General features: G+C 39.4%; 1 protein-coding gene across 1 annotated transcript in view; it reads left to right on the forward strand.

Annotated features, from left to right (window-relative positions):
• The window catches only part of MEP1B (meprin A subunit beta), a 56,851-nt gene that overhangs the window by 21,385 nt on the left and 9,713 nt on the right, over positions 1 to 25,753 (forward strand). The window contains exons 8-12 of the mRNA XM_036741542.1: positions 3,200 to 3,418; positions 4,719 to 4,871; positions 7,504 to 7,719; positions 10,931 to 11,371; positions 23,060 to 23,239. Of these exons, the coding sequence (XP_036597437.1) occupies positions 3,200 to 3,418; positions 4,719 to 4,871; positions 7,504 to 7,719; positions 10,931 to 11,371; positions 23,060 to 23,239 (1,209 nt within the window). The remainder of the gene's footprint in view (positions 1 to 3,199; positions 3,419 to 4,718; positions 4,872 to 7,503; positions 7,720 to 10,930; positions 11,372 to 23,059; positions 23,240 to 25,753) is intronic.

Consider the following 25,753-nt stretch of genomic DNA (forward strand, 5'->3'; position numbering starts at 1 on the left):
ACATAGTCAAATGTATACTCCCTTACATTCATCTTGTCTAACAAGACATTTGATGGAAGCAACCTGGATATCTCCAGCCAGCCCTGACCGATGGTTGACTTAGTGATGTTTCACAGTCAAAACCACAATCCCAAACTCCACCTTGGGCTATTTCCCAGTGAACTCTGGGTAAGATACCTGTGCAGTAGATACAAAAAGTGCATGTTCCTTTAAGATCTGACCACCCCTTAATCACTCCCTAATCCCACCCCAAAACACCTAATTGACAGGTTTCACCCCCAAATCTTGTATTTAAACTTTCCCTGCATCCGTGTAAGGTTGCAGGTTCCCTAAGAGCTCTTGCCCGCTATAAAGCATAATAAATCTTTGCCACCTTGACTTGAAGAATGTCAATGACCCCATCTGGGAACTCCAGTCTTGGAGTTCCTGGACCTCGTCTCCCTCATCCCTCAACAATTCCTTTCTGATGCATCTTCTCTGTGCTACCTACCCCATCATTGCCTCCTCATACCCATTCTTATCCACTGATGATCCAAACTTTTCCAATACGACTTTTCTAGTATATTGTCCTTTCCAGTGGTCAGTGGTTCTCTTCTTACCTTTCACCGTTATGTTCCAAGGATTCCACTTCTGTTACCATCTCTTGCTAGGTCTTCCTTTCACAGGATAGGTGCTACCTGGGAAAAGGGTGACTGAGATATTAGAATCTCCATGGGATTTGGAGCTAAAGGACAGACCTCTGTGTTACCACTTCAAGGTCTGGTTCACCTTCACTCTTAAGTATCTTCGAGCTTAAAGAAGCTTTGCTGTCACTCAATGACGTATGGTACTGACCAAATATAACTTTCTTTTAGGAGCCAAAAGATGATGTTTAAGACTTGAAGTGTGATGAAAGTCAAGATGTCCTCATAACACCACAATCCTAGGCTTTACATAAAATTATAAGATTTTTTTTGGTCAGGAGCTATGATTTCATCATTATGGGGAAATCCATCTATCAGTGTAGATCAGTAACTTGTCTACGACTTATTGTCTTAGAGAGTTGTAGGGGACTCTGAGAGTTTAAGGGACTTGTCCATTGATACATAACTAGCCAGTGTCAGAGGTAGGGCTTGAACCCAGGTCTTCCTGATTCCAAGGCTAAGACTGTATTTTGGGGGTATGATAGCAAGTATGTGGATATAATAAGAATCATAAAACTTCAGAGCTAGGAATGACCTGAGAGTGGTAGTGGTAGAATAGAAAGATCATTGGTTAGGGAGTGAAAAAGACTTAGGTTTGAATTCTAGCTCTGCCACTTTATGGTTGAATAATCTTCAATGGGTTGAACTAGATGATTACTGAGGTCTCTTCCAACCCTCCAATTCTGTGATCTCTGGCAGTCATTTAACTTCAATGAATTGTAGTTTCCTGATCCAGAAAATGGAAATATGTATTGTACTGTGTATGCCACTGGGCCTTTAAGGATCAAATGAGATAATGTATTGAAAGTCCTCTGTAATTATAAGGCACAATATAGATAGCAGTCTCAGAATGTATTCATATTATATGCTTTATTTTTATTTTTAAAATAGATTTTCTATTATAAACTTAGTCATCAAGAAACATGAACATTTTTTATGCAAAGGACTTGAAAAGAGGATTGCATATAAAACTATAAATTGGCTATGCTACAGAAATTAAAATTATTTTGTATCATTTAATAATTTATTCTGTTCTGTAACTGACCCTATTCTGTATTATTGCCCCATTTTGTATAATTGCTCAGTCCGCATTTCTCTACTCCTGAATCAGCTTTTCCTCTAAGTTAGTTACAAGTTAACTTGTTATCATCCCCAGAAGGCACATTGTCTATCCTTGCAACATTCTTATCTAACAGATCCTTCTAGGTGCCAGGGAGTCTGCTACCTCAGGTCAACTAACAGGGCCTGCAAGATGCTGATGGGTCCCATAAAACAATTCACATTCCTTAATTGTCTGAGAAGGGTGGTTGCTAGCCCCACTTAGATGCTTTCTTTAAAATAGCCCATCACCTTGTCCTCACCTCCAGCATGCTGTCTACCCTGTAACTAATTTAACCTCTTCCCCATCTACCCAATTCTGTACTTCCCCAAACTATATTAACCTGGTGAATACTACCTTGGGGTATTTGGTCATTGAGAGGGTCCATTCTCCCAATTTATTGATTACTGTTATCCTAACAAATAAGGTGTTCAGGATCAGATCTCTGCCTCTTAGTTTATCTTAATTTTCAAATGTAAAAATTTAAAACTTGGTTTTTTTAAAGTATACATTCTATTTAACATGGTAGCAACAGCTCTGCCCTTCTTGATTATATTCCTTTCTGAATTTCCCCCTGCTCTCTTCTGAATATTTTAAAAAATATTTGATTGATTTTCTTTTCTTTCTTTTTTTCCATGTCATTATCACTGCTCCCTCACAACTTTTACTATTTTCACAACACTACAGTCAGTCCATAAACATTTATTGGGGCAGCTAGGTGGTGCAGTGAGTAGAGCACCGGCCCTGGAATCAGGAGGAACTGAGTTCAAATTTGGCTTCAGACACTTGACATACTAGCTGTGTGACCTTGGGCAAGTCACTTAACTCTAATTGCCCTGCTTTCCCCCCTCCCCCCAAAATTATTAATTATCTGCTATGTACTGTGGAAACAAAGAAAGGAAAAAAAGATCATTTCTGTCCTTGAGGAGATCCAATCAAAACCCTACCATGGGTAACAAATAAAACCAAAACCCCCACATTTATGTTGTATCGCATATGGAGTGCATACCACACACTTTGAAATGTTGTGCTATGTAGTACCATGCAACACAGTATAGTGGTTAGAGTGTGGGCCTGGGAGTCAGGAAAACTTGAATTCAAGATCAGCCTCTGATCTATACTAGCTCTATGACAAAGGACAAGTCATTGAGCCTCTCAGAGCCCCCGAGTAACTCTCTAAGGCCATAAGTTAGACTTAGGCTGCTGATCTGAACTGGTGGGGGGAGTTTTCTCACTGGGAGCACCTCACACTGATGAAATCAGAGACGTATCAAAGAGAACTATGTAAGAGAATACTATTCACAGCTACCTTGCATTTGCTATAGGATAAGTTAAGGTTCATAAACTCAAACTTTAAAAATTTAATATTATTTATATTTTATGTTTTTTATGTTATTTAATATTATTTTTATTTTAGGAAAGGAGCACAATTTCAATACTTATGATGACACAGTATCAGACTCTCTGAATGTTCCCTATGACTACATATCCGTGATGCACTACAGCAAAACTGCCTTCCAAAATGGAACAGAACCAACAATCGTGACCAAGATCCCTGACTTCTTGGATGTGATCGGACAACGAATGGATTTCAGCGATTATGACCTTGAGAAACTGAGTCGGCTCTACAACTGCTGTAAGTATCCTGGCCTCTAGGGAACCATGGCTGTTTCCCCCAGCTCAGTTTGGAAAAGTTTCAGCCTGCTTGGTTCTTGCAATTGGGAAAAGTTTAGTCATAATGAAAAATGGAGAAAGAATAATTGGAATTAAAATCTACATTATAGCTACATGGTGTTTTAGGTAGGCAGTTTGGGGCAGTGGGCTTGAAGTCAGAAAAACAAGAACCAAGTTGTGGCTCTGCCATTTATTGACTATGTCATTTTAGGAAGTCACTTTCCTCAGTCTCTGCCTCTGTAAAATGGGAATATTTGTACCAGAAGTTCACAAGTTTATTGTGAGAAAGGCTGTATAAACTATAAATCACCACGTGACTGTGAGCTATTATTGGACAGTTTTATTGGGATGAGATTTCATTGGCAGAAGAACTCTCTCCTAGTGAGAAAACTCTACCAGTGTAGCTTGTTGTCTGTTCTATAATTTATAGTCTTAGAGTGCTGCCTTGGGGTTCTGAGAGGCTAAACGATTTGCCCATGAGACTTGAGATCAGGGGATGTTTGGGGTTTTTTGCTTTTCATTGCATTCTAGGTGCTTAGAACAGTGTCTTGCATGTAAGGGGTACTTAATAGCAATCAATTGCTAATTGATGATTGACTAACACAAGGCCTATGTGTCAGAAGCAGGACTTGACTATAGATAGTCCTGATTTCCAGACTAGCCCTCCAGCCACTACTGCACTGACTCCCTTAAATACTATATGGTTACAAGGAAGACTCAAAGGTATTTTTCTAAATCGATCTTTCTGATCTGAAAACACATCTTGTGCTTTGTGGAATATATGGATTCCTATTTGCTCTTGCAAATGTAAATTTGACATCGGGATCTATCAGACAGGTTTATGAAGGACTGCTCCTGGACCAGGAATTTTTGACATATTGAAAGCTGTTTTCAAACAGTACCTGGATGACAACGAAATGTACAGATTCCTGAGGAGGAGTAATGAAAGAAGTTGGACTATTGCTCAGTCAGCTCAGTAATTTGAGAAGGATTGAAGGAAGTATGCCTTGATTCAACACATCCCTTAATGAACAGCTCCAAGTTAGGGCAGCCCTACTTAGCTGTGGGATGCCATCCTATTTTGGCTATGTGAGCTGGCATTAATCAGCGTTTCTTGGGGAACTCATTGCCCAAGACTTGCTGGGCTGCCTTCCTTCTTCCTCAATTCAGTTATATAATGGACTAAAAATAGTTTTAGTTATTCTAAAAATAGAATAAAAATTCTGACTAGAGAGTCATTCAATGATTTTTATCTTCTCTAGCTTCTTCCTTAACCTTTTTGGACTCATGTGATTTCGAACTGGAAAATATCTGTGGCATGATTCAAAATTCAGAAGATAATGGTGACTGGCAGAGGGTTTCACAGGTGTCTGGTGGGCCTGACACTGATCAGTCATACCAGGGCAAGTGCAAAGGTAACTACCATGGGTGGGACGGAAATGGCTCTTGCTTTCTTCAGTAGCCCTCTCAGCCTTTGCTTTTATCAGCATAGTCACATCATATCTACAATATGATCATAAAGTTAGAGCTGCAAGTGACCTCAGGGGGCATCCAGTTCAACCTCTTCATTTTACAGATGAGAGAACCAAAGTTCACAAAGTTTGGGTGACACGCTCAGGGTCACACAGATACTAAGTGCCTGAAGCCTCATAAGAACTCACGTCTTCCTGCTTCCCAGTCCAGGAAATTTATCTCCTATGTCAGGCTGCTCCCCTAAAGGAAGAGGATGAATGTCATCTAAAGAATGGGGTCTTATTTCAAAGTTCTTCATGTGTTATTAGATTTATTGTGTACTCTTAAATGCATAATAAGAGTGATTTGGGAACGTGACTTGTTACTGTAGTAAGTTGGGATGATTAAGGATTTCTTCCTTACCTTTCTGTATATGTAACATTTCATTGAGTTTGGACTACGGTAAGGTCAAAAAAACAGTGGCTCTAGCTTTAGAAGATTCTGGGTTCAAATCCCTCTGCGATTTTACTATCTATAGGTCACTTAAACCCCTTGAATCTCAGTTTCCTAATTGGTAAAATTAGGGAGTTGGACTTGATGCCCTCAGAGGTCTAGATTTTTGATCTGTAGTTCAGATCTTAGGCTTGCAAACTGAGGAGATTATCTTCAGCGATTTCGTGTGTGTGTGTGTGTGTGTGTGTGTGTGTGTGTGTGTGTGTGAGCACATGCACGTATGTATAAGGGGAAGAGAAAAAGAGAGAGAGAGAGAGAGAGAGAGAAATGTATATATATTTTTTCCTTAGATGATCAAAACAAATGAAAAATCTTGGCAGAAGACACATCATTTATTTATTTCATGTTTCCCTTTGCAGTTTTATTTGGGCTAAAGTGGTCTTAAAATACCACATTGCTAGTTCCAAACTTGGTGTCTCTGTTATTGATAACAAACATAAAACCAGATGCCAAAATTTAGGGCTGTTATATTATGAATTCAAATGACTAGGTCAGAACACTAAGAGAGACAGAATCCAGTCCTAGAGGTTCAGAGCTAGAAGGGGTCTCAGAGGCCATTTTGGTCAACCCCTTCATTTTACAGCTGAGTAAACTTTGGTGGAGGAGAGGTAACTGATTAGCTCCAGGTCCCAGGGTAAGTGTGTTAGGTGGGATTTGAATTCACTGTTCTTTGGTTATTGAGACAATGTTCTTTTCACTGTAAAGTCATAAGTAATTACTACTTTATAAACTGTAATCTATCCAAAGAGAGGGCCTTGGGTGCTCCCATTCTTAACCTTCTCCGGGAATAATCTTGGGTAATCAGGGGAGAATATGACAAGTGAAAGGGCAAATTATTCTTGCGTGGAGGGGGTAGGGAAACAGGAAATTTAGGGGAGGACAGGCTGAAGCAAGTATCTGGACTCAGTTTTTTTTTCTTTTGCTTGAGAATAGTTATCGTTTGCAGTCAGAGATAATTTGAAAAGACATTTTTAACCTTCTACAGCTATGTTTCTGACAAAAGATGTGAACTTATAAAGGGCAGGAACCATATTTTTATAGATCTCAGGCTTCACTTTGAACATAGCAGGTGCTGAGCAAAAACTAATGAAGAAACCTATATTTAGTTAGGAAACAAACAACCCACTCTGACTAGCCCCATGATCTCCCTGGGGTAACTTTTACTCAGAAGGCTGAGGAATTTTAATTATAGTGATAGAACATTAGAGCAGAAAGGAACTTTGAGAACATCTAGCAGTTTTATAAACCTGAAAATTTTTACAAATGAGAAAGCTGAGGCTCAGAAAGTGAAACATTTCATGCAGTTTGGACCCCTCTGGAGCCCCTTTCCTCATTTGATCTCCCTTGTGCCTTTCTCATATTCCTGATGGGTATGTACCCTTAGGGGCACAGTCACAGAGCACTTCTCCTGCTGTGGAGGGCATAAGATGTGTTTGTTTGCGGATTTGGAAGGAGCTCCAACTTGGAGCCTAATTTTCAATGTAACATTTATGCTTCAGGAATCAAGAAACACTACTGATCAGGACTTTATTTTTTGTTTTTGCTGATTGTCTAATTGACTTAAGAAAATAGATTGACTTAGGAAAAATTGACTTAAGAAAAAAGATTGATTTAAGAAAATAATAGAGAAAAATGTTAATGCAGATGAAACTTTAAAAATGTGTCATGTGTATAGGATATTGCCCCAAATATTTACCAGCACACACCTGAACCAGCTGAACTCTGCATGGCTGCAGGATGTAAAATGATACACTAGATTTTTAATATGTTGGTACTTGTGATTGCCTTTTGCCTCAGTTTCCCCCCTTGCCAAACGTGGTTAGGCAAGAAGCCATGTAAAAGCAGAGTGTTTTGGTATTGTAAATGTCTTCCCCCTCCACATGTGTGACTAATATTTTATTTAGCTGTGACTCAATGAGGTAATTTTCCAAGTCTTGACTGTAACTTAGGTTGTAGGATATGAACAAAAATAATGAGTTGTTGATGGTTTCGTGTATTAATATTAAGTACACCCACTTGTGAAATTTTTTCTTCTAAAGCCAGGGTCTTCAAGTGTCTAATCTCTTCTTTGTCTTCTCGCAGACTCCGGCTTCTTTATGCACTTTGACAGCAGCTCTGTGAACGTGGGGGAAAAGGCAGTCCTGGAAAGCCGCATATTTTATCCCAAGAGAGAGTTTCAGTGCTTGCAGTTTTTTTACTACAACAGCGGTAGCACTGATGACCAGCTCAAGATCTACGTCAGGGAGTATACCTCAGACAATGGTGATAGCTCCCTCACTCTGGTGGATGAAGTGAAAGGTAGGAGATTTCATCCTCACATAATTACGCTTGACTTTGATCTGAGACCTTCTGTGGCTCTTTGCTTCCTTTTCTTCAACACGTTCTGGCCTTTCCTCTTTTATAACACTATGTTTCGGTCTTCTGATGGTTTGAGATGCATGTGGGATTCTGAGCTGGAAGTGACCCTAGTGATTACCTGGTTCAGGACTTTGATTTTTTTTTTTTTATTCTGCCTTCTCTTTTCGTTGCTCAGGTTTGTGATACCAAACATCTGTTTCTTTTCCTGACAGCCGTTTTTTACAAATCAGAGAACAAGCAGTTGACCTAAAGGTCTTGCGATTAACAAGAGGCTAAAGGACCCTTTCTAGAACTTTTCCTTCAAGGGCTTGAGGTTCAGTCTCAAACTGCTGCCTCTTGAATAATTCAGGGTTCAGGATGACTGAAACCTGATGGACTCTGGAAACCCCTTTAGTCTAGTATAGAGTGTGGCTAGGTAGTAATTTTCTATAGTTGAGGGGAATCTGTCTTGCTAGTTAAGCACCTTACCAAGTGCCAGTTATGCCCCCTTGATTTTATTTTATTTTGGTCTACACCTGTGGTTTTGCTGTTTGTAGGGGACTTCTGGTAAGGAAATCCTCCCCTCCCTCACCCATTCAAATCAGCCACAGCACTGGATTTCTTACCTTAGAGAGTTGCCTGGGTGCATTTCAAAGACTTGCCCAAGGCCACATAACAAGTATGCCTTAGAGACTGGGCTTGAAAGTAGGCCTTCCTGACTCCAAGGCTGATTCTAGATAAAATGCCATGATGCCTCTCATTTTATAGTGTTCATTTCTGTTTAGTGCTTCCCTGACGTGAGTTCCTCAGTTCAGTTCTTGACTGGCTAGGGATTTATGGGAGGCCTTTTTCCACAACCCTGCCCTTCCTCCTCTTGGGGATGTGGTGAGAGGGAGAAAGGTAAGAGGGCATAGTGTATGGTGGTATCCAAGGGAGATGGGCATAGTGCACTAGCTAGGAAGGACTGGTTTTATGAAGAACCAAAGGAAATTTTTTTTTAACAATTAGCAAAGTTGAAAAATAGATTGGACTGCGTTGGAGAGAGGGTACAAACAGTACAATGTCCTATCACTGAAGATCTTGAAGCAGATATTGAAGGATCACTTTCGGGGATGTTGCAGCTAGAATTAATGATTTGGGCAGGGGTTGGTCTAGAACAGGGGTGGGGAACCTGAGGGCTGGAGGCCACACATGGCCTTCTAGGTCCTCAAGTGTGGTCCTTTGACCAAATCCAAACTTTGCAGAACAAATCCCCTTAAGAAAAGGAGTTGTTTTGTAAAACTTGGACTCAGTCAAAAGGCTGCACTCAAGGACCTAGAAAGCCACATGTAGCCACAAGGCCACAGGTTCCCTGGCCCTGGTCTAGGAGATTCCTCATCTCCTTCCTCACTCTGTTTATAACTCCATATCAAGGTTTTTGTTATTGTTCAGTCGTTTCAGTCATGTCTGACTCTTCATGACCCTATTTGGGGTTTTCTTGGCAGAGATACTGGAGTGACTTGCCATTTCCTTCTTCAGCTCATTTGACAGATGAGGGAACTGGGGCAAACAGGGTTCAGTGACTTACCCAGAGTCACACAGTTAGTTAAGTGTCTAAAGCCAGATTTGAACTCGGGAAGATGAGTCTTCCTGACTTCAGGTCCTGCATTCTATCCACTGTATCACTATACCCTATATCAAGATATCTACTTCCATATAGATTAACTTAGAGTGAGTGGTAGAGCAGCAGATAGAACACTGAGGCTTGAGTCAGGAAGACTTGAGTTGAAATCTAACCTCAGGTACTTATTACGTTTGTGACCCTGGGCCAGTCTTTTAACCTCCATCTGCTTCAGTTTTCTAAGCTAAAAAATGGGGATAAGAGTAGTTGCCTACCAGGGCCCATAGTAGTTGCTTAAGAAATGCTTGTTTCCCTCTTCCTCCTGGCAATAGGCCAGGTAAATTGCCCAAACACCAAGACATCGAGGTGAGTTTCTAGGGAGCAAGATTTCAGAAAGTAATCTTTTTAAGAATTGATATCAATCTGTGTATTATTACTGGGTAGCTGGTAGTAAACTTGCCATATTTTTCCCCTAGGAATTCATACATTTCTAGGACTTTCAAGTTAGTAGGATCTTAGAGTTCTATGTAGGCCCAAAGTCTTATGGAATGTTTAGCTAACTTTGAACATGATGGGACTACAAAAAGAGAGCCAGGGATATTCTGGTTCAAACACTGGACCCTGAAGATAATGCTATTGGAGATGAATATCATGGTGTAGTAGAAAGGGTGATGGAGTAGGGATCCAAGGACCTGAGTTCCAATTATGGCACTGCCACTTACTAGCTGATAGTAAGGGAAAGCCATCTAACTCCTGGAAACCTTAGCTTTCTGATCTATAAAATGAATGAGATGCCCGTAAAGTTCCTTTTAAGCCCTAAACCTTTGATCCTATCAGGATACTCTTTTTTTTTGAGGGGGGAAGGCAGGGCAATTGGGGTTAAGTGACTTGCCCAAGGTCACACAGCTAGTAAATGTGTCAAGTGTCTGCGGACAGATTTGAATTCAGGTTCTCCTAACTCCAGGGCCAGTGAGCCACCTAGCTGCCCCCAGGACACTCTTCTTCAAAACAGTCTTGGATGTGATTGTCAAACTGAGGTAAGTACAAGGATAGAAGGGCCATTTATCTGACTCGGTATGGTAGTTCAAAGACCTGAGTTCAAATCCAGGCTCAGGCACTTGCTAGCTGTGTAACCCCGGGTGAGGCATTTAACTTCTGTCCACCTTAGTTTTCTCCTCTGTTAAATGGGACTAATAATAACACCTGCCTCCCAATGTTGTGGTGAGGATCAAATGAGCTATTTGTAAAGTGCTTTGCAAACCATAAAGTGCTATTTAAATTCTAGCTGTTATTAGTATTAGTTCTTACATTCTTGTAAGCAGCACAGAGGTAGAGCTCGATTGCTGAATATGGCTTCTTGTTTGGCCCTAGAAAATTGTAAGCGACTTCATAGATCACCAGAAATGTGCTCAAACATTCTCTTAGGTCATGTGATCTGGCATGAATATGGGGAAGTAAAACATTTAGACCAGAGAGTGGATCGAACCATGACCTAGAACATCATTGACTTTTGAACTACCAATTAGTCACAGAGGCCACGAACTAAAAGCTAACAGTCCTCTCCTATTACAGATGCACCCATTGGGAGCTGGCAACTCTATCATGTACCATTGGCAGTTACCACCAAATTCAGGGTGGTATTTGAAGGAACTCGAGGTACTGGCACAACAACTGGTGGTCTCTCCATCGATGACATCAATCTTTCAGAAACACGTTGTCCTCATTATGTGTGGAAGATAGACAATTTTTCACAATACAGTAACTCAAATGAAGGCATCGTTAGCCCACCGTTTTATTCTCCTCTAGGCTATGCCTTTGAGGTTTGGTTAGATGTACGTGATGAGACCAACATAGGGATATATTTCTCCCTGATCTCTGGAGCCAATGATGAACAGTTACAGTGGCCGTGTCCATGGCAACAAGCCACAATGACGCTATTGGATCAGAATCCTGATATTCGTCGGCGCATGTCCAACCAGAGGAGTGTGACTACAGATCCCACTGAGAAAACTGGTTTGTGAATTTTTTTCTTTATTCCTGACACAATATATTCTTTATCCTGGGAAGCTAAGGAGGGAGTAGAAAAGAAAAGAGGGAGGAAGGGTTGAAAATGGCACTAATTACTGATCAGTTAGACAGCTGGTTTGGTATAAGAATCCAGAATCTTTGGAGTAATGGATCTTGTGAGCAAGTATTGCAATGATTGTGGCAAAGTGAGTGTCAAGAATAGTGGGCAGCAAAAGTTCTAACAGAGAAACTTGGAATGAGAAGGGTGACCACATGAGAAGTATGGGTTAGGACAGCACTGGTGCGAAGGGTAACAACCACTCTCCCCAACTGATTCTCAACCTTTGATTTATGTCCCACCCAACTACCCTGGTTATACCAGGGTTGGACATGATAGTAGTATAATCCAGTTCTTGATTTGAAGAGACCTGATCAATAAATGGTTGTCGAATGAATGAGTGAATTAGATCAAGCAGGGACAACAGGGGAAAGGATGGTATTGGGCGAGAGGAGTATAATTTAGTCATTGAAGAGTTCCTAAGGATTGTTCCATGCTGTGACCATCGTGTCTCTTTTTCTAGTTCTTAAAAAGAATGGTATTTAGAGGATGATCTTCTGACTTTATTATTTTTACCTATTTATTTTTAACATTCATTTAAAAATTTAAGCATCAAATTCCCTCCCTCTCTCCCACTCCTCCTCCACCCATTGAGAAGGCAAGTGATTTTTCCAGCAATTTTTGTCAAGTGGTGGTTTTTGTCCCCAAAGCTTGGATCTTTGGGTTTATCAAACATTAGATTACTACGGTTATTTACCCCTGTTTTTTTGTGTAGCTAATCTATTCCATTGATCCACCACTCTATTTCCTAGCCAAATCCAGATTGTTTTGATGATTATTGCTTTGTTATCTAGTTTGAAATCTGCTAGGCTGCCTTCTCTTATATTTTTTCATTGATTTCCTTGATATTCCGATCTTTTGTTCTTGCAGATAAATTTTGTTATTTTTTTTCTGGCTTTTAAAAATAACTCCTTGGTAGTTTGATTGGTATGGAACTGAATAAGTTAATAAATTTAGGCAGAATTGTCATTTTTTATTATATTGGCTCTACCTGCCCATGAGCAATTAATTTTCTCCAATTGCTTAGATCTGACTTTATTTGTGAAGACTCTTGTAACTATGTTCATATATTTCCTGGGTTTGTCTTAGCAGGTAGACTCCCATGTATTTTACATTATCTGCAATTATTTTAAATGGAATTTCTCTCTCATTTCCTGCTGGACTTCATTGGTAATATATAGAAATGCTGATGATCCATGTGGGTTTATTTTATATTCTGTAACTTTGCTGAAGTTGTTAATTGTTTCAACTAGTTTTTTAGTAGTGTCTTTATTATTTTCTAAGTATACCATTATTTCATCTGCAAAGAGGGATAGTTTTGTTTTGTCATTTCCTATTTTTGTTCATTTTTCTTGCCTTATTGCTATTGCTAGCTTTTCTAATACAATATTGAATAATAGTAGTGAAAATGGACATCCTTGTTTCTCCTTGATATTATTGGGAAGGTTTCAAGTTTACCACCATTACAGAGAATGATTGCTCTTGGTTTTGGGATAGATATTACTTATCATTTTAGGAAAAGCTATTTATTATTATGTTACCTTGTGTTTTTAATAGGCATGGGTATTGCATTTTGTCAAAAACTTTTTCTGCATTTATATAGATATGATTTTTATTGTTTTTGTTATTGATATGGTCAATTATACTTGTAGCTTTCCTGATATTGAACCAGTCCTGCATTGGTGGTATAAATCCTACCTGGTCATAGTTCATGATCTTTGTGATGTATTGATATACTTTCCTTGCTAATTTTTTATTTAAAATATTTTCATTGATGTTTATTAGGGAATTTGGTCTATAGTTTTTTTGTTCTTCTTGGTTTAGGTAGCAAAATCACATTTGTGTCATGAAAGGGATTTGGTAGGACTTCTTTATCTTAAAAAAATAGTTTATATTGCATAAGGATTAATTGTTTCTTAAATGTTTGATAGAATTCACTTGTAAATCCACCTAGTCCTGGGAAGTTTTCCTGGGGAGGTCATTTATGGCTTCTTCAATTTCTTTTTCTAAAAGATAGTTGTCTTAATATTCAATTTCCTCTTCTTTTGATCTTGGCAATTTATATTTTTGTAAGTATTTATCCATGTCACTTAGATTGTAATATTTATCAGTGTATAATTGTACAAAATAAGTGCTAATAATTTCTTTAATTTTATCTTCATTTGTGTCAAATCTACCCTTTTCATTTTTGGTAGTGGTTATTTAGCTTTCTTCTTTCTTTTTAATCAAGTTAACCAAGGATTTATCTATTTTATTGTCCCCCCCCCAAAAAAAAAAATCTAGTAGTTTTATTAGTTCAGTAGGTTTTTTTTATTTTCAATTTTATTAATCTTTTATTTTCAGGATGTATATTTTGTTGTTTAATTGGGGCTTTTTAGTTCATTCTTTTTCTAGATTTTCCAGTTGCATGCTCAATTAATTGATCTCCTCTTTCCCTTTTATATTATTGTATACACTTATAGATATAATTTTTCCCCTAAGAACTACTTTGGCTGAATCTCATAAATTTTGTCATGTTGTCTCATTGATTGTCCTTCTCTCCAGTGAAATTATTGATTATTTCAATAATTTTTTTCTTTGATCCACTCATTCTTCAGGATTAGATTATTTTCCAATTAATTTTTAACCTTTGCTTTCAAGGCTCTTTTTTGAATGTAATCTTTATTGCATTATGGTCTGAGAAGGGTGCATTTAATGTATCTGTTTTTCTGCATTTGGTTGTGAAGTTTTTATGCCTTACTACATAATTTTTGTGAAGGTGCCATATACAGCTGAGAAAAGGTATATTCCTTTCTATTCCCATTTAATTTTTTCCAGAGGCTTATAATTAACTCTTAAAAAATTCTATTCATCTCCTTAACTTCTTTCTTATTTATTTTATGTTTAAATTTATTTAGCTCTCAGAAATGAAAGTTGAGCTTCCCCAGCACCCATTCCTGTAACTCGTTTAACTTTTCCTTTAGGAATCTGGATGTTATGCCATTTGGTCCACATATTTAATATTGATATTTTTTCGTTGTCTGTGGCACCTTTTAACAAGATGCAGTTTCCCTGCTTTTTTCTTTTAATTAGGTCTCTTTTTATTTTTGTTTTTTTTTTTTTTTTACTTCAGCTACATAATAAATTCTGCCCTAGACTCTTATTTTAACTAGGTGTATGTCTGTTTCAAGTGTGTTTCCTATAAACAACATATTGTTTAATTCTGTTTTCTAGTTCATTCTGCTATCTGCTGCCATTTTATGGATGAATCCATCCCATTCACAATCCTGATCAGTAACTATGCATTTCTCGCCATTCTTTTGTCTTGTTTATCTTTCTCTCTCTCTTTTTTTATTTTGTCTCCTCCTCAAAAGTCTGTTTTGCTTCTGACTACTGCCTTCCTTAATCTACTCTCCTTTTTAACCCCACCTTTCTCTTATTCTCCTTTCTTCCTTCTTCCCTTTTGGGTAAGATGGATTTCTGTGCCCAACTGAGTGTGAGTGTCTCTGTGTGTGTACATATATACATATTTGTATGGATATATGTTTATATATGCATATATGTTTGTATATGTATAAACATATATACATATACATACACAATACAGATATACATGCACACATACACACATGTATATGTATTTTGAACCAATTTGGATGAGAGTGAGGTTCAAGCATTGCCTATTCCCTTCCCATTATTTTCTCTTCCACTATAAAAGATCTTCCTTGTACACCTCTTTTATGTGAGATAATTTCCCCTATTCTTTCTCTCCCTTCCCACTTCTCTCAGTACATTCCTTTTTCTCACCCATCCATTTTTTTTTTGGAGATCATTTCAACATGATCAACTCATACCCATGCCCTCTGTCTATGTAGAGGCCTTCTAAATGTACTAATAATGGTAAAGTTCTTAGCTGTTACATATATCATCTTCTCATATAGGGATGTATATCATTTTACTTTATTTAATCTTTTATGAGTTCTCGTTTACGTTTCCTTTTTTATGCTTCTTGCTTGAGTCTTGTATTTGAAAGTCAGATTTTCTATTTTCCTTTGTTCTATTCATTATGAATGTTTGAAAGTCCTCTATTTCATTAGATATCCATCCCTCCACCCCCACCTCAAAGGATTATACTAAATTTTCCTTGTAAGTGTAACTTCTTTGCCTTTTAGGACATCATATTCCACACACTCTGTTTCTTAAATGTAAAAGCTGCTAAATCTTGTGTGATTCTGCTGGAGTTCCATGGTATTTTAATGATTTCTTTCTTGCTGCTTGAAGCATTTTCTTTTTGACCTGGGAGCTCTAGAATTTGGCTATAGTATTTCTGAGAATTTTTATTTTGGCATCTCTTGCAAGAGATGATCAAGGAATTCTTCTAATTTTCATGCACTCTAGAATATCAGGGCAGTTTTTCTTGATAATTTCTTTAAATATGACATCTAGGCTCTTTCTTTGATCATAGCTTTCAGGTAATCCAATAAATCTTAAATTATTTCTTCTCAATCTATTTATCAGTGAATTGTTTTTCTAATGAGATATTTCACCCTTTCTTCTATTTTTATTCTTTTGACTTTGCTTTATTGTCTCTTGATATCTCATAGAGTTATTAACTTTCACTTGCCCAATTCTAATTTTTAAGGAATTATTTTTTCAAGTGAGCTTTGTACTTCTTTTTTCTTTGGCCAAGACTGCTTTTTAAGGAGTTATTTTCATCTTTGAAGTTTTCTACCTCTTTTACCATTTGGCCAGTTGTGTTTTTTTTTTTTTTTTAGGCTTTATTTTCTTCACCATTTTTTTTGTGCCTCTTTTACTATGCTGTTAAATGTCTTTTCATAATTTTTTTGCATTTCTCATTTCTTTTCTCAATTTTTCCTCAAGCAATATTAATTAATTCTGAAAATAATTTTTTAGTTCTTCTAGGAATTCTTGTTGGACTTGTGTCCAATTTACATCCCCCACTCCCTTTTGAGACTTTGCTTGTAACTGTTTTGACCTCGTTGTCTTCTTCTAAATTTGTATCTTGATCTTCCCTGTCACCATAGTAGCTTTTTATGATCAGCTTCTGTATTAGGAGGGCAGAGTTTATAATCTCAAAGAGGATCATAAACATGTCTGAAACGTTCGGAACCGCCGGATATAAGAAACTCTCAAAGTAGAAGGCAAAAGAATCAAAACATATATTTAGGCTCCACAGTAACCAACCCATGAACCAGCAACCCCATTTTGATATATTGATCAAAGGCTTCCAGGCCCAATAAGTACGCCTTAAAAGAGTAACCAGGAGGCTACAGAGAAGCATGATTGCGTAAAGCAAAATCATGCTTCCCCCTCTATGGTAATAAGATTACCCACTGGCCTGAAGTCTGTGTTCAGCTTCCTCCCGTAGGTCAGCTCTGCTACTGGCAGCTCCTGCTTCAGCTGTGGCTGTGGCTGTAACTGTAACTGTAACTGTAACTGTAGCTGTAACTGCCTCTGGCTCCAACGGGAGCTGCTTTTAACCATCCAGCTTCTGCGGGGGTGTAAGGTACGCCGGGGAAAGCACAGGCTCCCCCAATCTGCCCAAGCAAGGCGAAGGGGCTGACCAGAAAAGCACAGGCTCTTTCCATCAGCCCAAGCAAGGGAAGCAAGGTGAAGGGGCCGACAAGCCCACTCCAGTCCAAGACACAAACAGCATTCAGCTTAGGGGAAAAAGCCAAACCAGTCAAGGGCACTTGTTGACCAAGTGCTAAGGAGCCCATTTTTGGTTGCCAATATACTCCACCCCTTGTTATAGGATACATAATCTAATCAGCCATGTATCCTAGAACATACATTGTGATCCAATTACAAAGGAAACTAAAACATATCATTCATTATAAAGCAAAACATATCATTTGGTGACATTCCTAAATATTGGTTTACGATTCAAATGTGATCCACCCCTAGGTCCCAGCAAGATAATCTTTTTAATCAATCATCCCCAAAATAATTATTAATAATTCAAATGTCCACCCCTAAATCCTTGTATCCATTACATAGGATCAATAATATCATAACAATAAAACAACACAGCAAGGATAACACAAAATAAGTAAACAGAACACTATCATCATTTCCACCCCCCTTGAACGATTGGGGCTCAAAATCTTGGGGTGAGGGGTGAAGGTCTCATTTTCCATAGCTTCTTCATGCTGAAATTGGATGTAGAGATGGCCCTGCCCCCAAAAAGTCCTATTCCAGAGGTCATTTCTTTAACGAGCTGGCAGGAATTCCAAGAATGCTACATGCTTAGGCAGTCACCGGAAAGTGCAGGGTGCTTAAGCCTGAAGGAAACAAAACTAGCAACAAGGTTAGCCAAAACAAAGGACAAAAAGAATAGACAAGTATGGACTATAATTCTTCAAATAAAATCATCTCAAGTTTGGTTGAGATTTCAGTTATGCAAAGATCCAACATCAGAGCCAAACTCAGGTGGGAAATGTTTCTTTTCAAAAGGAACATAATGAGGAAGCCAAGAGGATCCCACCCTAGATAGAGACTAAGATTGTCCTCCCAGCCTTTCCCCAAATGTACAAGTTTTCATCCGTTAATCACACAAGGTCACCTTCAGTCTGAGTGGCTTGTGGGCTTGCAGGAGCAGTTCTTATTTCCCTATTTCTCGTGTTATCAAGTCCTCTATACATTCTGTATAATTCATTGGTTGGAATTCCATCTATCATTTCAAAACCTACCCCTGCTCTCAATAAAGCAGTAAACATTTCTTTCCTTGTTACTCTCCTTTGGCGCCAAGTTTGCTGGTTATTCACCCTTCTCTCTCGAGGAGATCTATCCCCTCCCCAGTCACCTAAGTCATGTAACTGTAAAATCTTATTTATCACTGTTGTAAGACGGCTCCCTACTTCTCCAAGTAATAAATTCAAAATTAGTTGTTTATAAGCAGGGGGAGCTGTCCTAATTATTAAATTCCTATGAGGCAGTCCCATTGGATCATTGTAATATTTGTCTGCAGTTCCTATCATAATGGCAGTCTTCATTACCTCCTCCTTTAGTCTCATGATACAATCTCTAAGTGAATACCAGGGTCTGTGCTCAGTGGGCCACATAGAATCAGTAGCATATCTCTTATTGCATCCCACAGCGGCTAATGCCAACAGAGTAGTCCTGCTATCACCATCTCCTTGCTGATGATGTTCCCTAAAAGCTTGTTGAACTAGAGGATCATGGCTGATACCTATGAATCTCATGCAGTCTGTCCCATCTACTGATATCCCACTGGCCCCTTGATCACTGAGTCTTACCATCCAAGATATCAATGGTTCTCCTATTCTTTGGCTGAATCTACTCAAAATATCTGTGACCTCTTGCGGTGAGAAATCTTCCTGAATTTCCCTTGTAACTGAATCTTCACCTCGGGTTTCTGTCTTCCTCCTTTGTATGGGTCGAGCCCTTGTCTGATCATTTAACCATCTCCTATTCTCTGTGTGAGGCACATCCTGAACCCCAGTAGTGTTTTGTGCCTCAGCCCCTAACATTGTCTCATTCTCCCCCCACTCACTTCCTCTGCCACCATGGCTAGGACGAAGCAGGCAGTCAGGCTCTTTCTGGGCTGGGTTGAAATGCACTCTGGGCTTTTTTGGTCTCCTGTTGCTCTTAGCCACATTAATAGAAAAGTTCTCATTTGAGTCAGTTTGGTCTCCTGCTATCTGAGATTCCCCTTCTTCCTGTGGGGTAGGAGTGCCCCCATGTCTTTCACTTAATCTCAATCTTTCGTATACTAGCCGGTAGGCTGATAACACTATCCAGCTTTGCCTAGATAGTGATGCCCCTGACTGAATCCCAACTTCTCGTAAACACTTTTCCAAATCCCTAGGATCTCCTCTCCGTAGCCTTGGTTCCCAGTTTTCACAGGGTCCAGCTTTTTTAGCCAATTCTTTTGCTAGGGAGGAATAAAATGGATCCTCCCATCCTGGGATATTCATCTCTTCCTCTGGAATTGTTCTGCTTCTAAATAGAGATCTTATACCTAGCGATCCCATCCTCGTCGCCAAATGTATTAGGAGGGCAGAGTTTATAATCTCAAAGAGGATCATAAACATGTCTGAAACGTTCGGAACCGCCGGATATAAGAAACTCTCAAAGTAGAAGGCAAAAGAATCAAAACATATATTTAGGCTCCACAGTAACCAACCCATGAACCAGCAACCCCATTTTGATATATTGATCAAAGGCTTCCAGGCCCAATAAGTACGCCTTAAAAGAGTAACCAGGAGGCTACAGAGAAGCATGATTGCGTAAAGCAAAATCATGCTTCCCCCTCTATGGTAATAAGATTACCCACTGGCCTGAAGTCTGTGTTCAGCTTCCTCCCGTAGGTCAGCTCTGCTACTGGCAGCTCCTGCTTCAGCTGTGGCTGTGGCTGTAACTGTAACTGTAACTGTAACTGTAACTGTAGCTGTAACTGCCTCTGGCTCCAACGGGAGCTGCTTTTAACCATCCAGCTTCTGCGGGGGTGTAAGGTACGCCGGGGAAAGCACAGGCTCCCCCAATCTGCCCAAGCAAGGCGAAGGGGCTGACCAGAAAAGCACAGGCTCTTTCCATCAGCCCAAGCAAGGTGAAGGGGCCGACAAGCCCACTCCAGTCCAAGACACAAACAGCATTCAGCTTAGGGGAAAAAGCCAAACCAGTCAAGGGCACTTGTTGACCAAGTGCTAAGGAGCCCATTTTTGGTTGCCAATATAGCTTCTTTTTTTGTTTGTGTGCTCAACTTCTAGTCTATTTCTTGACATTGAACTTTATGTTAAAATTGGGCTCTGTTCCTGGGGTGAGAGGCATTATCCTGTGCTTTAGGCTTTTTTTGCAGTGCTGTCTTCAGAGCTAGTTCTAAAAGTTTGGAAGTTTTTGGTGCTTCCAAGGTAGTGTGATCAGGGGAGAGGTGTGGTCACTACTCTTCTGATCTGCACTCTGGTTCTTACCCAGAAAAGGCCCCAGTTTCCTTGTCACTGTAAGCAATACTGATCCTCAGGGCCCCTGTTCCCTTGGGACTGAAAGTGATACTGCTTTTCAGGGTCCCTGCTCCCTTGAGGACTACCTTTTCACCCTGTAACTATGACCTGGAAGTTGGTGTGGTCACTGGAGTTGCCAAACATCACCTGGTCCTGTGCCCAGTGCTAGTAAAGGGGTCTCCTGTCATCTCTTTCTGACCAATTGCTTGATTCTGTTACCCTCTCTGGCTTTAGGGCTTCTGAAGTTGATTTGTGGCTGCTGTTGCAGGCCACCTTCAAGTCCCACAGCTAATATTACCCTCATGTGGACTCTGGGTTGTCTCCCACCCCAGCGTTTCCTTCTGAGCTCCTAGGTTGTCTTGGGCTGGAAAAATGTCTCACCTTGGCCTTTTGTTGGCTCTGCCACTCCAGAATTAGATTTGAAGTATCATTTTAAAGTTGTTTGAGGGGAATGTTGAAAGAGTTTGTCTATTGTGTTTTCTATATTCATCATCTTCAGGGGTGATCTGACTTTATTATTTTTAATGTACCTTGTGGAGACTTGATAAAGAGAAAGAGGGAGGGTATCCCAAAAAATTACTGTTAACCTGAAGTTCGAACTTTATAGTAAAAAAGGCTGGACTTCTGTGACGGAGAAGGTAAAAGACATATTAATTTTAGAGGGAAACAAATGCACAGAACCCATGTACTGCAGTTTCCCTCACCATAGATAGGTAAGGTAGATAAATAGAGAGCAGGTAACACTTGTTATGTGCCAGGCACTGTACTAAGAGATGGGGATATGAATACAAGCAAACAAGAAAGTCCTTACTCTCAAGATGTTCCATTCTAATGGAGAAAGACAACACACAAAGGGGATCTAAAGAGTGAGAATGGGAGGGAAGAGTGCACCAGGCAGACAAGATGGCTGGGGGGAGATAGACAAGTTTGGAGAGATAGTTGAGACAGGAGTGAAATGAGCATGGCTCAGGCCCCTTAGGAAATAATGTTCTGAAATAATTTTTTAGAAATTATCCTTGCCCAAATTACATGGAGGAATGACCCAGAGATATTAAGTGGTCACATTCTTCCAGACAGCAATACCTTCCCATATTTCTCCCATGACCCAATATTACTGAGCACTGGACTCAATACAGGGCAAGAAGACAAGGTGAGCTGGTAGTCTAAGCAGAATGTGCTATCTTTGGAGCCACAGAGAAAGAAATGGAACTGTCTTCCATGGAGTGAGTATTGATTCCTTTGTGATTTCCTCAATCCATTTTGAGTGGTGCTAAGTAACTAAAACAAGTCACACTGGAGTTAGAACTTAAGGCAGAATGGAAATAACACTTCCTCTATGATCCTGGGCAAATCATGTTACTTCCCTGGATCTCAGTTTCCTCATTGTTAGAATGAGTATTTGGAATAGACCTTCCCTAAGGTCACTTCTGATTCTAAATATAAGAGCCTCTGATCCAATATTGAATAACAAGGCAAATGTTCCGTGCTACAGGAATATAGAAGGGCCTGGTCCAGTTTGAAAAAAAGATCCAGCCAGAATAAAAAAAAAATAAAGTGGTAATTCCTTTTTGAGCATCAGGGTATATTTTGAAATTTCCTCAGGTGGATCGTAAATAGGGACACAAATAGGAAACAGTTACTTTCATCTTTTCACTAGACTCTGTAGGACTCACTGGGCTCTGTGTTGTTTTTTTTTTTTTTAAATTTTTGAGTGTATATCGGAGAAAATGGAGCTCAGTACTAGCATAGGCAAAATTGTAAAGTTAAGCAAAGCTCATTTTTTAGATAATCTCTTTTTCCATTCCCTTCCTCCCTGGCCCCTTTTGGGTTCCACCCAGTATTCCATAAATGCCTCTGGATGACTTGGGTCTCCTACTTCCAAGCCTCATTGGCATACTGTACTTTTTTCTTAGTACATTCTTTTTTGTTTTGTTTTGTTTTGTTTTTGAAGGGGGAAGGCAGGGCAGTTGGGGTTAAGTGCCTTCCCAAGGTCACACAGCTAGTAAGTGTGTCAAGTGTCTGAGGCCACATTTGAACTCAGGTCCTCTTGACTCCAGGGCCAGTGCTCTACTCACTGCACCATCTAGCTGCCCCTGTACTTTTTTCTTGTTGTCAATTCCCTCAGAGCTCTGTTCCCTAGTAAGTGACAATCGATTAATCTGACATTTAATTAAACTAAACATATTAATCTGCCCTAATACGTTATCCTACCAAGTTATCACAAGTCCTTAACCCAGTTAAAATGAGCATGTCTCCAGAAAACTCCTAAAAACCAATTCCAATGGTGGGCATTACAACAGGTCAGTGCAGTAGATATTTTGGGATAGGAATTTTGGCACCTCTCCATTTACATTGCACTGGTGATCACCAACTTAAGCTATAGTGTGGATCAGTTCTGTTTACTATGCATTCCTGTTTACTATGCATTCCTTCAGTTTCAAGTGCAGTAACAATCTCCACAGATCTGGCAGAGAAAGTATCCCACTCTGTAAGCACTTTTTAGTTGCTTAATCTCCATTCTAACTTTAACCTTCATACTTTTGATTGTTTTTACAACCTCACAAAAACCTGACCTTACTGGATATGACCTATAAATATGAATTGCTTTTTCAGATGATGAAGACTTTCTTTGGGACAAGCCCTCCATAGTAGGAGTGACAGCAACTTTCCCTAATGGAACATCATATAGCAGAGGTCCACGATATGGAACCAGTAACTACATAAGTCGCCTAAGGATGCAAAGCAGAGATTTTATCAAAGGAGATAATGCTTACATGCTTCTGACTGTGGAAGGTATGTTAATACAAGGTGACTCTCCTCTAATGAATGTTTTTCTTTATGTGCAATAGGTGACTTAATGTGTAGTTTCTGTTATATTTTCAGGTGTATGAGATCTATTCTTAGGAGAAAAGGGCAGCGTGGGGAAGGAGAGGGCAAGAGACATTTCCAGACCCTCTTGAAATGTTTACAATGTGAATCAAATAAATTAGCTGTAGGACAGTGAAGGTTCCTAGAGTAAGGAAGAACATGTCCAACTTAGATCTTGCAACTAGTTAAGGAGACAGGGTTGTACATAGGAAAGACCCCTGGCCTGAGAGTCAGTACTCCGGGGTTTTAGTCTCAGCTCTGCTATTAATTCTCCATGTGACTTAGTAGTACACTTCTCTAAGACTTAGCCTCAATTTCTCCATTTGTAATGTGAGAAAATTGGACTAGATCAGGGTGGGGAATCTGTGGCCTCAAGTGTGGTTCACAGGACAAATATGTCTTCACGTATATGTCTGTGTGTTTTTGTTTGCCTATTTTTCTAGAAGTAAAAAAAAATATCCATTTACCTCTTTGTATTAGCAAGGATACTTTGTAATCCTGTCGACCATGCCAACTGGATTAGCAACCACACTAGGACACAGGGTGGGTTGCTAGCACAGGCTCTTTTTCCACTTTTCTAAAGGAAAGACAGATTCAAAGGGGTTAATAATATTACTTTAATTAAACAATGCAGAAAGAAGCAGAGAAACATAGAGAGATTAGAAACAAGGTATCCAATGGACAGGGCTCCAACCATCTAGTAATCTTGTTACACACTTTAACATTTACATGCATCACCAGACTGGGAGAGCACCAACATTTAAGGTGAAGCATTCTATGAGTGAGCTCTCAGGCAAAATACCAATCTGTCAGTACCTATAGATTTGGTACCTGATGGGCTCAATGCAGAAAAATATGAAAACCTAAGTAACTCAACACCTGACTGGCTTAGTGCCGAAAGGTGCAAAAACCCATGTGAAAGCTTAGGTGACCCAGCACCCAATTGGCTCAGGGCCATCAGGTGCAGAAGCCTACATGACTCAGCACCTGATTGGCAAGGCAAAATACCTGGGAACAGGAGATTGTCATGACCATGGGTCCTGGAAAACTAAACTCCAAGAAATAATAACTAAAATTCATTTTGCTTTTGTGTACACTTGTGAAGCAACTGAGTTCTGACAGTTGATAAATGTAGATCTGTGATTTCAGCCTGATGGGTGTACTTTCTCCACTGATACAAGTTGTAACCCTCTGTACCTGATAAAATCATTCCTTGGTACTGGTCTTCTGATGCTGAGCTTCTCCAGGTTTAGCTATACTGGGCTTTGGGCAATGGACCCACTGGTAACCTTTTTAGCTGGGTAAGACCAGTGATATGCTGGGTAAATGTTTAACAACTGGCTTTTCAAAAAATAAAGGTATGTAAAATATATTTTTAAATTTAATCTGAATTATTAACATTTCTCTTATTGTGTTTGTCCTTCATTTTTGAAGAGGACCACGACACCAGGGAAATGATGACATGACTTGCAGTTGACTTTGATTTGAGTGAGGGAGGGCTGTGCAAGGTCACCAGCCTCACTTTCTCCTCCAGAGCCATCTAGGTCTCTATTACTTTTTTAAAGCCTATACAATCAACTATAAATCAAGTCCTGATTTGTAGCATTTGCTGGTTTCTGAAGTGTAAATACTCATAATGAAAATTAACAACCACTTCTTATGAGATGGTTTGACCTGCCAGAGCTTGTACTCTATTGATACTGCCTTTGATCACCATAATGAGGCATCAGAGTATATTTCCTATTTCAATTTCAGTAATTCTCATGTTTTGTTGATTAGAGCCATAATTTATTTTGTTACATATAACTTATTGGAAGCAGTGTGACATACAAGACACAGAACTGGCATGGGAGTCAGGATGACCTGATTTAAGTTCTGCATCCTACACATACTGACCTTTGACCTTGGGTGAGGACCTTAACCTCTCAGTGTTCCAGGGATCTCTCCAAGACAATAAATTAGAGAATAATTGTAGATCTGTACTGGTAGAGGGAATTGACTTACTGTGAGCTCTGCACACTAATGAAATTATAGGTCTATACCAAATCGCATACCATACCTTGGGTCCTCTCTGGGTCTCAGTTTCCTCATCTGTAAAATGAGGGGTCTAGGACTGTTATTTAAGGTCCTTGGCTCTAACATGTTCTAATCTTTGATCTTCCTGACTTAAGAGTTGATAAGAAGAGGTCCTGTGATAGCAAGTGGCCCAGTTCAAAGTATTGGGGTATTTTGACTTTCATATGCTTGATAGAAGCAAGACTAGATTACATCCCTTGGCATGCATCCCTTAGCATTGTCCTATTCTTCTAGAGCGAGATAAATATTGCTATTTGCACTAAAAGCAACAGTTTCATCAATTTTGCCAGATCATGTATTAATTTCAGATTTATAACTTTATTTTTGCATCCCCAGTGCCTGAGACATAGGTATTAAGAAACC

Source organism: Trichosurus vulpecula, chromosome 1 (genome assembly GCF_011100635.1).
Source record: "Trichosurus vulpecula isolate mTriVul1 chromosome 1, mTriVul1.pri, whole genome shotgun sequence".
In the NCBI taxonomy this organism is placed as follows: Eukaryota; Metazoa; Chordata; class Mammalia; order Diprotodontia; family Phalangeridae; genus Trichosurus; species Trichosurus vulpecula.